The sequence below is a fragment of the Chenopodium quinoa genome, unplaced genomic scaffold (assembly GCF_001683475.1).
Source record: "Chenopodium quinoa cultivar QQ74 unplaced genomic scaffold, ASM168347v1, whole genome shotgun sequence".
NCBI lineage: Eukaryota > Viridiplantae > Streptophyta > Magnoliopsida > Caryophyllales > Amaranthaceae > Chenopodium > Chenopodium quinoa.
The window spans coordinates 124,125-139,699 of record NW_018742529.1 but is presented as its reverse complement, the minus strand read 5'-3'; the positions used below and the strand labels follow the sequence as shown (position 1 = coordinate 139,699).

Below are 15,575 nucleotides of genomic sequence, written 5' to 3'. Positions count from 1 at the left end.
CAAGGCTCAGTTAAGGCAATATCCCAGAATTGTCCATGGACTAACCTCTTTGGAACAAGTCTTACTGAAGTTTGACTTCAGCTGAAAGACCAGTGTTCTTTTAAAAAGACGAGTTTTGTCAGCAATCTGAAACCCAGTTACCCGAAGGCGAAGGTTTCAGACGAGGCTGATATAAAAAATTTCAACTGTTGCTGTTATCCTTGATTTTCTGTCTATCTTTGAAAAATGGATACCCAAAACACAGGGCCAACTTAAGGCAATGTTTCGGATAATGGCTCTCTGGGATACAAGGCTCAGTTAAGGCAATATCCCAGAATTGTCCATGGACTCATGTCTTTGGAGAACAAGTCTTACTGAAGTTTGACTTCAGCTGAAAGACCAGTGTTCTTTAAAAAGACGAGTTTTGTCAGCAATCTGAAACCCAGTTACCCGAAGGCGAAGGTTTCAGACGAGGCTGAATAAAAAACCCTTAAAGAGTAGATAGAACAAAGAAAATTTTGAAAGGATAAAAAGTTGCAAACATTTATATAAATGGCGGCTCCAAGGCCTTTCATTAGTTCAAAATGTACTTACAAAGATTGTTCTTCCCCGAAGGGTTTACACATGGTATTTTTTCAGTACATCAGCGTTCCAGTGATTTTTCAACTCAGTTCCATCCAACTGCCGAAGTCGGTATGTCCCTGGCTGAAGCTCATCATAAATTCATAAGGTCCTTCCCATGCAGCTGAGAGTTTCCCATGGATTCGGCCTTTCTGAACTGCAGCAGCATTCCGAAGGACAAGGTCTCCAATTTTGAGAGGCCTTGCATGGACCCTTCGGTTATAAAATTTGCTGATTCTCTGCTTATAGGCGGCCATTCTATCTCGGGCTGAGTCTCTTACTTTGTCGAGGAAATCAAGAGATTCCCTCATCAGTCGCTCATTCTCAGCCGAGAAGTGGTGCACTCGAAGGCTCTCAGAGCCAATTTCCACTGGAAGGACGGCTTCGGCACCATACACCAGTTCAAAAGGTGAGTGGCCCGTTGCCTCTTTTTCAGTTGTCCGAAGGGACCAAAGGGTTCCAGGGAGCTCCTCTAGCCATTTGGACTTTTGATCTTCCACCCTCTTCTTGAGGGCATTTAAGATCTGTTTATTTGCAGCCTCGGCTTGTCCGTTACTTTGCGGGTGGCATACCGCTGAATATGCCAGTCTGATGCCGAACTGATCTGTATACCGCTTCAGCGGTAAGTTATCAAATTGCCTCCCATGATCGAAGACAAATACTATCGGGATGCCAAAGCGAGTGATGATATTCTGCCAGATAAATTTTCTGACAGTTTGTTCTGTAATGTTCGAGGCTGCTTCGGCCTCGATCCATTTACTGAAGTAGTCGACACCAACTATCAGCCATTTTTTCTGGTACACAGCCTCTGGAAATGGTCCCAGTATATCCAGTCCCCATTGGGCAAACGGGAGTGGATTAAGGATCGGCTGAAGATCCCTTGCTGGCTGATGGATAACTGGAGCGTATTTTTGACATTTTTCGCATTTCCGAACCAGCTCCTTAGCATCTGCGATCATGGTGGGCCAGTAATATCCAGCCTTCAATGCCTTGTGGGCTAAGGTTCTTCCCCCAATGTGGTTCCCACAGATGCCGAGGTGAATCTCCCGTAGGATATAATCTGCATCTGTTGGTCCCACGCATTTCAGCAATGGGGCTGAGAAGGACTTTTTCAGAAGTTCCCCCCTGAAGACAATGAACCTAGAACTGGTTCTCTTCATCTTGGAGGCCAAAGCTTTATCCTCAGGAGTTTCTCCCCGAAGCTTGAAAGCTAGGATGGGGTCCATCCAACTAGGCTCTGGGTCAGCGCAGCACACTTCAGGTGCTTCGTCGACACTTCTCTCTCGACGCACTTCTACATATACAGATCTGTTCAGCTCGGTAAAAGATGAACTAGCAAGTTTGGAGAGTGCATCGGCTTGAGTATTCTGACCCCTTGGGATCAGCTGAACCTCAAAAGTTTTCAGCTCTGCAATGACTGATTTGATCTTGGCAAGATAAGCTATCATGGAGGGCTCTTTGGCCTCGTAGCTGCCACTGATCTGATATGCAACTAGCTGAGAGTCTGTTTTTAAGCAGACATGATCGGCTTCCAAGGAGATGCACAATTTTAGGCCGGCGATTGCTGCCTCATACTCGGCTTCATTGTTCGAGGCCTTAAAAGAAAACTTTAGTGCATACTCAAAGGATTTGCCTTCGGGAGAAGTTATCACTACTCCTGCCCCCGAACCGTTTTCGGTGGAAGACCCATCCGTAAACACGGTCCAGACTTTCTTTTCACTGTCTAGCGCTTCTTGGTATGAGCATTCGACCAAGAAATCCGCTAGAGCTTGAGCCTTAATGGCAGCCCTCGGACGGTAGCTGATGCTGAATTCGGTGAGCTCAAAAGCCCACTTGGCTAGCCTACCAGATTTTTCAACCTTGCCGAGAACTTTTTCCAACGGCTGATCAGTTAAGACCACTATCTGATGGCAATCAAAATAGGGCCTCAGCTTCCGAGCAGCTACTACTACCGCGAAAGCAACTTTCTCGAGTAGAGGATAGCGAGTCTCGGCATCCGTCAGTGTATGACTGACGAAGTAGATCGGTTGCTGACTCTTACTCTCTTCCTTCTGCAATACTGCGCTGATGGTGGCTGGGCTAACGGCCACATATAGGTACAAAGTTTCTCCTTCAGCTGGGCTAGCCAGCGTTGGGAGTTGAGCCAGATGCTCCCGAAGCTGTTTAAAGGCGTCTTTTTGCTCTTCCTCCCAAACGAGCTCTTTTGTTTTCGGGAGTTTCAGGGCTTTGAAGAAAGGTAACCCCTTATCCGAAGCTCTGGAAATGAACCTCGAGAGGGCTGCCATTCTTCCGGTGAGCCGCTGAACATCCCGCTTCGTTTTCGGCTCAGGAAGGTCGAGCGCCGCTTTGACTTTAGAGGGATTGGCATCAATCCCCCTTTTGCTGACCATGAACCCCAGGAATTTCCCTGACTTCACGCCGAAGACACACTTCTTCGGATTCAGCTTCATTTGATGCTTTCTCAAGGTGGCGAAAGTTTCAGCCAGGTCCTTTACATGGTCCTCTAGTTTTTTGCTTTTGACGATCGAATCGTCAACATAGACTTCCATGTTTCGGCCCTTTTGATCGGCGAAAACTTGATCCACCAGCCTTTGATAGGTTGCCCCCGCATTTTTCAATCCGAAGGGCATCATTTTGTAATTGTACACCCCAGCGTTCGTGACGAATGCTGTCTTGGCTCGATCGTCGGGGTGCATAAAGATCTGATGATACCCCGAGAATGCGTCCATGAAGCTAAGCAAGGCATGACCACTTGTCGAATCGACTAGCTGATCGATTCTCGGCAAGGGATAGAAATCCTTTGGACAAGCCTTATTTAGGTCCGTGAAGTCAACGCACATCCTCCAGGTACCATTGGGCTTCTGAACCATCACCACATTTGCCAGCCATTCTGGATATTGGCAAGGTTCAATGAATCCTGCCTCCAATAATTTTTTGACCTCGGCTGCGATGTCTCGGTTCTTATTGGCGGAGTAATTCCGCTTCTTTTGCTTAACTGGTCGACACGTCGGGTCAACATTAAGCTTATGGGAGATGAGGTCTGAACTTATCCCGGGCATATCAGCTGCCGAGAAAGCAAACACATCTCTGTTATCCCGAAGGAGCTGAATAAGTTCGCAACGGGTGTTCGGATCAAGGTCCATCCCGATTGTTACACATTTCTCAGCGTCTCCTTCGGCCAACTCAATTGTTTCAGTCTGTTGGTCCATGTCCATTGCTGATGGATTGGACTCTTCATAATCTGGCCTGCTGCCAATGTCAGCAGGTGTCCCAGTCTTTTTGTTCTTCGGCTGGCTCTCTGAGTCTTGCGGCTCAGCTGAGGAGCTAGCCTTTTCCCTTTCGGGCCCTTTACCTCTGGGTACAGATCCTTGGGCCGAAGCACTTAGGCCTTTCGGCTTTTTTGTGCTTGGCTCTCTTTCTTTTTCTTTCTCCTCCTCATCCTTGTCGTCATCTGGGCGACTACTGGATGGCTTGAGGTAGTTGCACCTTCGGGCGTCCTTTTGGTTGCCCTGTATCCTTTCGGGGAAGCCGGCGTCTGAGACGTAAATCATCAGCTGATGATAAGTTGAGACAACCCTTTGGATCTCGTGAATTATGGGTCTCCCCAAAATCACGTTGTACACTGAAGGAGCGTCGATGACCAAAAATTCAATCATGACGTTCCGGGCTGCCTTATCGCAACCGATGGTGACAGGAAGTGTCACCTTCCCATCTGGATAAGTTGAAGCCCCATTGAACCCGGATACCGGATAGGGTACCGGCGTAAGGTGCTTGGGCTTCAGCTTAATTTGATTGTAGGCCTTTCAGAACAGAATGTTTGCTCCACTGCCACCGTCAACAAGGACCTTACTGACGTCGTGGTTGGCCACCGTGGCGATGATCACCAACGGATCCTCGTGAGGGAACGTAATCCCCCGGCAGTCGGCGGCTGTGAACGTCATGTTCGGCACCGGCGACTGGGGAGATTGAATGTCAGCGTTGTTCACCTGGTGAGTCAAAGCTCTAAGGTGGCGCTTGTGCTCCCTCCGAGAGTATATTCCTCCCGAGATAACATTGATCGAAGGGAATTTCCCCTCCGGCTTTTTACTGTTTTTCCGGGGGAAATCAAGGTCCTGCCGAGGGTCCTTTGCTGACCTCTCGGATTCTTTTTTCTCGTGGTGATCCGCGATGTATTTTTTCAAGTATCCCTTCCGGACCATGTCCTCTATCTGGTCCTTCAGTTGGATACACTCCTCAGTGTTGTGGCCCGAAGACTCGTGGAACTCACACCACTGATTTTTATTTTTTCGCTGATACCACTCTGGGAGTGGTCTCGGCTTTCGGTAACTCTGCTCCTCCTTCGTCACACTGTAAATTTTGGCGCGTGGAAGAGAGAGCGGAGTGTAGGACTCGTATCTGCCTGTGTATGAGGCAAATCTTTCCTTCTTTGGGTCGTTGGCCAAAGATTGCTCCGGGGCCTTTGACTTTCCCTTTGCCTTATGGCCTTGGCCTTCAGACAAGGGTATTTGCCTCTGTTTCCCTCCCCCGGATTGAGGTTGGGTTTTCGCTTTGTTCCATTCTTCGGCTCGGATGAACTTATCCGAAGCACTAAGAGCTTCCTCCAAGGTCTGCGGGGTATGCATGACCATGAAGTCTAGGAACTTTCCTGGCTGAAGGCCATTCTGCATTGCGAAAACGGCTAGCCCCTGGTCCAGCTGGAAGACGCTTGATGACTCGTTACTGAAACGGGTCAGGTAGTCTCGGAGGCTTTCGGTTTCCCCCTGTTGCAGACTCATGAGCTCTGCGGTAGTCTTCTCTCGGCGGTTTGCCGTGGAAAACTTGCTCCTGAACTTGGAGGACAGATCATCCCACCCTGTTACGGAGCCTTGCCTTACTCCCTTGGAGATCCACGCTTGCGCGACCCCCTTAAGAGTGGTTGGGAAATATTTGCACCAAGTCGCCTCGGATCTGGGGCAAAGATGCATATGAGTCTCATACGAGGCCACGTGGTCCTTCGGATCCGTGGTCCCGTCATATGTGATGTGCGAAGGGATTTTAACCGTGGGTACTCGCTCTTCCAGTATCCATTGCTCGAATGGTGACTAGCGGGTAGCATAACGGCCTTGCCCTTGTTCCTGGCCGAAGGGACCGCGCTCTGCCCTCTTAGAGAGGTAGGAGTGGTTTTCGTCCCTGGCTGGGAAGTCTGGGCCTCGGCTGCAGGGAACGAGAGGCGACTACGCACGCTCGGTTCCTGGCCGCCGAGTCGGTCAAGGACGCTTCTGCGAACAGTCTCAGGTTCTCGGTGAGTAGATTCTGGCCGAGAAGCTGAGCTGCTGCTCTTATGCGCTTCTGGTCTTGAGGATGAGGATCCTTTTAAAAATTGAGGGTTATTTTTCCTCTGTTTTTCATTTTTCCAAGAATCCTCCTCCCACTCTTCCAGTTCCCGGAAGGAAGGAAGCTTCCCACCATCATGGTCTAACTTCCTCCGCTGATGCCGGGTATGCGGAGGAGTTCGATCACGAGGTGGTGGCATATTTTGTGCCCTCATCGCCTCCATGAGTACTGCCAGCGCTCTTGCCACCTCTTCCGAGCTGGGCCCCTTCAAAGGGGTCCTCGGCCGAGTGTGGGAATGAGGGCGCGCAGTCGATGGTTGGCTTTGGGACACTGAATATGTCCTATGATCGGACTGACCCCTGCTAGACTGAGAGTGGCCCGGCCTATATTGAGAGTCATGAATTACGGGAGATAGGGAATCCTCCTTGTATGATCCTCCCCCCGAGCCGGCACCCTTGGGAGAGTTCCGGTCCGGCGAGGGCGATGGTGTAGGGGTTTTAGGCTTTTCGCCCGCTCCTTGACGGAGGCTTTTGCTCTTGCGGTTCTTAGCCATTGCTGCTAAGATAATTGCAAGATGATCTTGGTTAGGAATTTGGCTTAAAGATTTTTGAAAGCCTTCCCCACAGACGGCGCCAAATTGTTTCGGGTGAAAACAATGGGACCTTGCCGAAGGTCCGCTGAAATGGAGAAGGCTGGATTCGGTCCAAGTTATGTTGGGCCGAAGATTTCCTGCACAGTAAACACACGTAAACTAGCCTCGGGGGTGTTTCCGAGGAAGGCCCCTCCGATGCTAAAGTCAGTACAATGTGTAAGAAGAAGACACTATGCAAGAGAGTTTGTTGCTTGAGGCTTTTTTGGAATATCTCAGAATATACGAATGAACATATGAATCTATGAATGAATCAGAATGAATCTCCTCCCTTGAATGTATCAATATGATGGCTTTTATACCTCATCATACATGGAGAGGTTGGGCCTTAGCCCAATTGGCTTGCTTTGTGGGCTGACCTTTGACTTTAGCACAATTGGAGAGTTGAACCTTGACCTTGGGCTTTTAATTGGATCATTTAGTGCTTAGGCCCAATTGGACTAAATTGGACCCAAACATCAACAAACTTCCATTCTCAACGAAACCTTCTCTCTTTCCTTAGTAATCAAACGAACAAGCTTTTTGAACGCAAAATGTAAGCAATTTGAGAAAACGATGATACCTGAGAAGCTGAGAAGTGGCTTCAATGGAGAACTCTGAGTGTGCTTCAATGGAGAATTCTGAGTGCGCTTCAATGGAGGAGAGAGAAAGGTGGGCGGAAGAACAGAGGAGAGAAGAGAGAAAATGGAAGTGAGGGCTGAGTGGCTGACCCTTAACCATTATTATTGGGCTTTTTATTTTAATTCTTAAATTATTGGGCTCTAATTAAAACCCTATAAAAGCCCTACAAAATAAGACCCTATAAAAGCCCTTCCATTAAAAAATTAAAGGGTCAAAACCCTTTAGTATTAGGCCCGACCCTTTTGTCATTAGGTAGCCCTACCTAGAGGTGTCCACCGTGCGAGTCGTGCGAGCTGGGTTAGGGTTAGGTGGGTCGCGGGTTGGGGTTTCATGACACACGGCACGACACACGTAGGGTAGGGTGGGCCGGGTCGTGGGTTGGGTCGGAGAAGTTGGACACACCAGGGTTAGGTTCGTGGGTTAGACGAGTCGTGGGTGGGTCGAGCTGGGTTTGTGGGTTAGACGGATTGTGGGTGGGTCGAGCTGGGTTTGTGGGTTAGACGGGTCATGGGTGGGTCGAGCTAGGTTCGTGGGTTAGACGGGTCAAGGTGGGTTAGTGAGTTAGGGTGGGTCGAAGGGTGGGTTAGTGGGTTAGGGTCGGGTGGGTTTGTGGGTTAGGTGGGTTAGGGTCGGGTGGGTTTGTGGGTTAGGGTCGGGTGGGTTCGTGGGTTAGGGTCGGGTGGGTTGTGTGGTGTTTTAATTTTTACAAAATTAACAATTTGATGGCTTGCTCTTAATTAAGATGCCTACGTATCCTTATATTATAAAATAAGGAATCAAAGCCAGCGTAGTTCTTATATTGTACTTCTTTTGAAATTTGGGGGGGGGGGGCTTGGACCTATCTTTAGAAAACTAAAATTTAATTTTGCAATTAAATTGTAATTTTCGAAGAATAAGTTGCCTACGTATCCCGAAAGAATCAAAGCCCACGTAGTTCTTAGCGTACCTGATTTAGACTTTTCTAGCCACCCATGTTTGTTGCATCATCATCCCCGGAAGCTGCATCATCCGTTGACGACTCCAATATCATCACAGGATCATCTTCATCGTCTTCGTCTTCCTTTAAACCTTGAGTTCTTCTTTCAGCTTGATCCCAATCTTTCTTACAAACACAAATTTGAATGCTTTCCGGAGTTAAGCGAGATCTTTTTTCATCTAACACTCTTCTACCTGCACTAAAAGCAGACTCGGAAGCAACAGATGAAGCGGGAACTGCAAGTATATCTTTTGCAATTCTCGCCAATATAGGAAAACTTTTTTTATGTTCTTGCCACCATTTTATAATTTGAAAGTTGTTGTTGGTCTCATGTTGATATGACAAATAATCATTAATAGCAAGTGTTGAAGAAGATGATGATGAGAATGATGTAGATGCTTTGTGTTTTTTTTTCATAACTTTATCAAGAAAACCAAATCTAGAATCGGAAGTGCTAGTAGTAGTTGGTGTTGCCAAATCAAAACCATAAATAGATGCATAATGATCATAAAGGTCTCCCAAAACAGATTTGCATTTGTTAATATATTCACTAACATCATAATCGATACTTAAACTTGTATAATAAAATTCTAAAAGATTTTCCAAACCTTCAGCTTTGACACCGGGGTCAAGAATAGCAGCAATTCCATAAATGATTGGAAATTCACTAAAATAAGTATGCCACTTACGTTTCATGCTATCAAGAACGGGACGAAGTCCATCAATCTTCATATGCTCTTCGATGGTGTGAACAACTTTAACACACTCAATTATGACTAAATGAACGTTAGGCTCATAAATATAAGAGAAAATATGAGTTGCACTATCAAAAGCATTTAAAACATCACGAACAAAAGAAGCATTAGTCCAATGACTTTCGGTTATTAACTCAGTAGGATCAACACGAGTCTTATTGTAAAGTTGGGTCAAAATATCACGATACTTTATAGCATCACTCAACAACTTGAAAGTAGAATTCCAACGGGTAGGGGTATCAATAGACCATTGTCTTTTCTTAAGACCTCTCTCTTTACACATAGCTATGTACTTTCTTCTAACTGACTGAGTAATCCTAATCCATTTTATAACTGTTATAATTGGGTTTAGCAATGGTTGCAACTCAGCGAGACCCTCTTGAACAGACAAATTCAAAATATGAGCACAACATCTAACATGCAAGAGACTACCACCCAACAACAAATTCAACTCGGAGTCATTTTTCAAATAGTCAATACACTTTGTGTTTGCAGTTGCATTATCAAGAGACAAAGAAAAAACTTTATTATTCAAGTGAAATTCTTTTAAACAATCCAAAATACGAACTTTGATGTTAAAACCGGTATGCCTTTCTTCCATAGCTTGAAAACATAGTATACGTTTTTGAATAAACCAATCATCATCCACCCAATGAGCAGTAATGCAAAGAAAAGGTTCGCCAAAACTAGAAGTCCATGTATCACTTGTAAAACTAACACGACCATCAAAAGGCCGTGCGGGTCGTGCGAATTGTGCGGGCTGTGCGGGCCGTGCGGGTTGTGCCGGCCGTGCGGGTTGGGTGGGTCATGCGTGCGGGTTGGGTGGGTCATGCGTGCGGGTTAGGTGGGTTGGCTCGTGCGGGTTGGGTGGGTCATTCGTGCGGGTGGGCCGTGCGGGCTGGGTTGTGCCAGGTGGGTCGGGTTAGGTGGGTTCACGGGCTAGGTGTGTCGAATTAAATGAGTCAAAACGGGTTGTGCGATTTGGGTCGAATCAAACGGGTTAAACTGAGCTGGGTTGTGTCGAAAATTTTGGACCCACGACACAACCCGGATTAAATCCGAGCTGTGCCGGGCTGTGCCGGATTGAAACCGGGTCGGACCCACGTGACCCACCAGCCGTGCGAGTTAGGGTGGGCTGGGTCCAACCCGGCCCACTGGCCACCTCTAGCCCTACCCAATAACCACCCCTAATCACGGCATATTAATACTAATAATACTACTAATAATAATAATAAGAGGCACACAATAATCATATTATACTCACACTAATGATATCTTATTGTAGCTTGCATATCAAATTCAAAACAAAGTTCTTTAATTTGTTCATCCTGCCGGAGTATTTCATGTTCCAAAAGGGTCACGAAACTTCGCCAATTGCTAATATCACGGCCGGTTGATCATCACTTGCTTAATATCAATTATTAAATTCCATGAAGTCACAAATATCATAAAATCATATCATCTATCTGACACAACTAATTGCTATTTCACAAATTGGATTAAAGTTGTTCAACATAAACACATAATTGCCGCACTATTTCGATTATTTTAATAACTTCAAAGCATATAATTAATCCTCAAAATTAAATTCAATTATAATGTCACTAAAATTTTATTTAACATATAATCCAAAATAGCAATTTTAGTATATCACGAAACGTGGCATGAAAGTCCGGAGCCCAACTCCAAGATCAAAACTTGATTATAATGATTCGAAAACAAAAACCCACAAAAGATTAATCTCGGCTGCAGACTTAAATCCTCTTCAATTGTTGCGCCAAATAAAAAGCATCCTAAATTCAACATATCAAGAATAAGATATTTAAAATCAATAATCGTCTTTTAGATTGTTAATAATTAAGCAAATAAAACGATAAATACTTATCTCAATGTTACGGATTTTGCGCTACCCGATTATTGCAGATACATTAGAAGACTAGAGGTAGAGCTATGATGCTGATAAAGTATTATAAAATAAAGAGAATAGGAGAGTGATTGGGGAGAGAATAAATCAGTATATTATTCCATTAAGTAGGAGATATATATATAGTTATATACATATACAATAGTTAGGGTTTTCTTAGAAAACACTAAACTCTAGACCTAGAATATTTTAGAGAGTACAAGAATATAATAGACATCCACCAATATTTCACACAAAGTACTTTTTTTAGATAAAATAAAAAATTTAAAATTCTCAAGACTGTATTTTCTTGAGTTGTATGTATTAGAACATACACGATACACCCGTTTACATAACCGTTTACATATAGTTTTACATGCAACCAGGATTATTTAATTGTTTTGGTCCTTCAATTGGTATAACGTACAAACTGGTGTATCTTATACCAATTGAGTCTCATCTTCAATGACAGACTTGAGTTCTTGACTCAGTGTTGAAATTAGTCAAGAGTATTAAGCCATAACCAAAACCTTCAACCTAAATCAGTGAAAATAGGCATGCGCCAAACATGGTGAGTCCAAGAAGAAACCAAAGTTCAGACAATTCTTTTCAAATCCAATCAAATTCTCTCTCTTCAATCCTTAGTTTGTTGAAAAAGCCTCAAGCTTTTCCCTTTTTACTCTTAATCTTCCTTTTTCTTACTTGGGTTTCTCTCAAATTTCAAAACCCTTCTCATTTCTCTCCTGTTCTTCAAAATCCTAAAAGATGGAGTAAAGAAGAAGACTTAAAAGCTAATTTGGTTAGGTTTCTTCCTTCTAAATTGGCTAAAGATAAAAGGGGTTGGTTGCTTAATCCTGTTTCTGCTGCAATTGATGCTGGTATTGATGGTATGTTTATAAATCTCTTTCTGTCATTTTTTTTGGTGTATAGAGAGTAGCAAAAGGCAGTGATGTAGACGGGATTCGATCCCGGGTGTATTGGAGTTGGGTTACTGATAATTTTGTGTTGTGCGTATTTGTTTCCATATATAACTGACAGTATTCACTAAATGGAAGAAATTTTATGATTAATTAGTTCTTATGATATTATGATTAATCATTTCCTGCAGCAGGGAATAACAGGAAAATTAAATTAATTGGTGTTTTCTGGAATTAATTTATGATACTTTCTATGAGAAAATTGAAGCGGTTTCTGTAATTTCTGTTGATTGATATATTGCTAGGTTTTTTTTTTTTGGCTGACTCATCATGCAGTAGTTTGTAATTATACTTTTTTTTACTGCTGAAAGGAGTTGAAACAATGTTCATTGTTGGTGTTTCTTTTGTATGTATTCAGGTGGGGCATTGGCCTGTGCTACAGTTCATGTTGGTGAAATCCGGCCTGGAGGAATTCGGGGGAATCACAGACACTATACTAGTAACGAGACGTTTATCATTTGGGGTGCTCGTATAAAGTTTAGGGTATGCTTTTATTTCATATTGAAATGAATTTCTATATTATATTGCTTGTTTCTGTGATGGTAGAAAAAATGAGTACCTTGGTGGTTTTATAAATTCTTTGATTTGCATTTTTACCATTGTTCTGTTGCTTTCTATTATGTATATGTTTGCTCTAACCACTGAAATATTTAAGCTTCTTTGGAGCTGCTTCAGCTAATTCTGTCTTTAAACAATAGTTTGCAAATGGGATTGGGAGCAAATGTATCTTTTAGCCTCTTTCGGTGCAAATGTTCATGGAACAATTTGTCATTTTAATTGGTAGAAAATCACAATTTTAATTGGCTATATCTCATCACACACTTTTCTGTCATTATGTTTGTTCAATTGTTTTATGACCATTATTCCCTATCTTGTTACTGGGAAATATTAACTACTACGTATTTTAATTACAATAGGAAGGGGAAAGAGAAAATTTTATTATGAATTTATTGGTAGGGGATGGTGGTTTTACATCGTACAAGGGAATCTGGAACATCTTGTGATACTTAAGCTTCATATTTTAGAAGAAAATAGAATTAGATTAAAGCAAAAGCAAAACTATGGGTGAAGGTGGTGCCTGCGCCCTGCGGAAAATATCATGCTTTGGGAGTTGTAGTCTTGTAAACCATTTCGTTCAAAACAGGAATAAAGATTGTGAACCAATTATCAATTTGAGATTGTTTATTTTGAATTGTCCAGTTTTTGCTGCAAAGAGGGTTAACTGAACTTTTTTTGACTAGTATTAGTCTAGAGTCTAATCTAAGTTGTGTTGTAATTGAGATAGGCCATTGATGCTCTATCCAGGCATTTTCTGTTTTGCCAAATATACCACTGTTATCAACCGAGAAGTAAATTTGTTAAATGCTCTCTGTGAAGTATGTTTGTATGCATATGAAATGATGGTAGAAAGAGCAAGGATTGTACTTTATAGGCAGCAAGTCAGAAAAGATTATTGGTAGGGTGTGTTATGTGTCCTCAAAACAGCCATTTCTTGGACCTAAGGGAAATCTCAATGCAAATAATACATAACCTCCACTACAATGTTGAGTGGCTTGATCATGTTATGCCCGAAGAATGCAATTAGTGATTTTTATTGTATTTAAAACATATTTAATTTCCTATAACGACCATATCTTGAGTTAACGTGTCTTACTAAGCTTAGTTGGAAACTACATACTTGAAGAGACATGTAATTTTTCAGATAAATCATCTTTTCATGGGTACCGTAATACCATCCAGATTATATGAATAGGAATTATGTACTTGTGATAGTTTTGATATAGCAAAACAAATAAATATGCTTTATTACTAAAATTACTAAAATAAGTTAAGTTTTCCCATAGCACTCATATGGGACAAATAGTCTTTCAGAAAGTGTTCAGCATGCCTTGAGGTTTGTTAAACATCTTTGTTCTCTATTTCCTACGTGCTCAACAAATATTCAAACTTAAAACTGTGTTAGGTTAGTATTAGACATCAAGCTGAAATCAACTCATTGTTGCCTGTAAAGTGGATTGTTCGAGTTCAGAGATTAGGATCTCTTACTCTCATGGAACGTTGATCATTCTATTTTCTTGAAATATATCAATTCTCTCTTTCTTTTTCAGTCTCCAAACCACTTTTGATCATTAAGATTTGTAGTTACATTTGAATGAAGATTATGAGCCTTTTCCACAGTAACATCCACAATAGATCCAGTGCGCTTGACAAGATCTCCCTCTTTAATAGCGGTATCACTACCAAAGACAACAATCCCTACGTGAAAAGTGAACTATATACCGTAAAAAGTCAAAACTACAAAACATGTTAAGTTGATTGTATCTCTTGATTCCTCTTCTCAAGGGGTGGGGTTTCATGTGCTGTTTTGTGGTATTGTGGTTTTATCAATTTAATATGGACTATGGACCTGCAATTTAATAGTAAGGAGGTAGTGGAGTCTTGTTGACTTGCTCCTTCTTAATCTACGAAGGCTACAATTGATTTTTGATAGAAGGGAGGAAATGGGGACTTTTCGACTTGTTCTATCTCAACCTTGGCTTGCTGAAACCCTATGGATGATATCCACTGTACAGTGCAGTTATAACTTGTAATCACATGTATTTGTGATATTATCTTCTTATTTTAGATAGGTTTGACACCATTGATTAATACATTTTTGGTGTGTACATTGATATTTTAAAAATATTTTTATAAGATTAACTTTGACCTTCAAAAAGAGATGTTAATTTTTTTTAGTGAAGAGGAGTACTAAATAATACTGCATTGTTAAGAAATACCATGATTCTTTGATTTTATCCACTCACATGAATAAAGACAGATTTAGCCAATCATCAATTACTATGTCACAAAATTATTCTTTTCCTCATAATCATTACTTGAGATTAGGTGTTTAAAATCTTTCTGAATACATTCTTGATAGCAATTTGAACCTTTGGTGACTCACTTATTGATTCATGGATCCCAATTTGGAGTTTGCTCATAGGTGAGTGATACCTGCAACCACTCTTTGTATATTTGTTGGCAAGTTTTGATCTTTCCATGTGTTCAGATATATTTTCTAAGAGTGTTTAAAGACATTTCTCTCGGCCAATATACTTCAACTCTTCAAGTTGTTACATGTTGGTTTCTTCCCTGTTATTAGGTCCCTTTATCTGGCTTTGTATTTATTAAATCAGAGAGGGATTATTTGTGAGCATGATGTGATGTGATTTTTCTATAAGCCGGATCAATGTCATATTTTGTGTTACTTTGGAGTTTATAATACACCTTGTTCTGGTATTATAACTTGACATTGATGCATGTGCAGTTGGAGAACAGTCAAGTAGCTGATAAGGGTTATGCTGAAGTGGTAATTGGTGCAGATGAGGTTGCTGTTGCAGCTAGCCCAAGAGGGATAGCCCATGCGCTGGTGAATGTAGATCCGATAAGGACAGCATTCCTTTTGGGATGTCAAGATGAAATTGTTAACTATAACAGCTCGAACACTGCTTATAATATCTGGAAGGATCTTTAACTTTGTCACTTTATTTGTAAATTCTGTCCTGATTTTTTTCTTTTTGAATCTTTTATTGCATGTCATTAGCGCTAAGGGCATCTCTCATTTTGTGATCTTTGTCAGGATGTTTCACTCATTGGTTTTTGCCATCTTTTTGGTGGTTTGCTTTATATGGGTGAATTTGTAACAGTGATTTACTTTTGATTGCTTTATTGCATAAGATTACTGGTTTCGGATCTCCAAATATTGCTTTCTATTTTGTATAATTGTTCTGTTTTGTGGAAT

General features: G+C 42.2%; 1 protein-coding gene across 1 annotated transcript; it reads left to right on the top strand.

Annotated features, from left to right (window-relative positions):
- Positions 1-11,210: 11,210 nt before the first annotated feature.
- LOC110720060 lies at positions 11,211-15,546 on the top strand. Its single transcript, XM_021899066.1, has 3 exons — positions 11,211-11,704; positions 12,153-12,277; positions 15,102-15,546. Exons 1-3 carry the CDS (start codon positions 11,386-11,388, stop codon positions 15,306-15,308), a joined length of 651 nt encoding a protein of 216 aa, XP_021754758.1. The 5' UTR covers positions 11,211-11,385; the 3' UTR covers positions 15,309-15,546.
- The last annotated feature ends 29 nt before the right edge of the window (positions 15,547-15,575 follow it).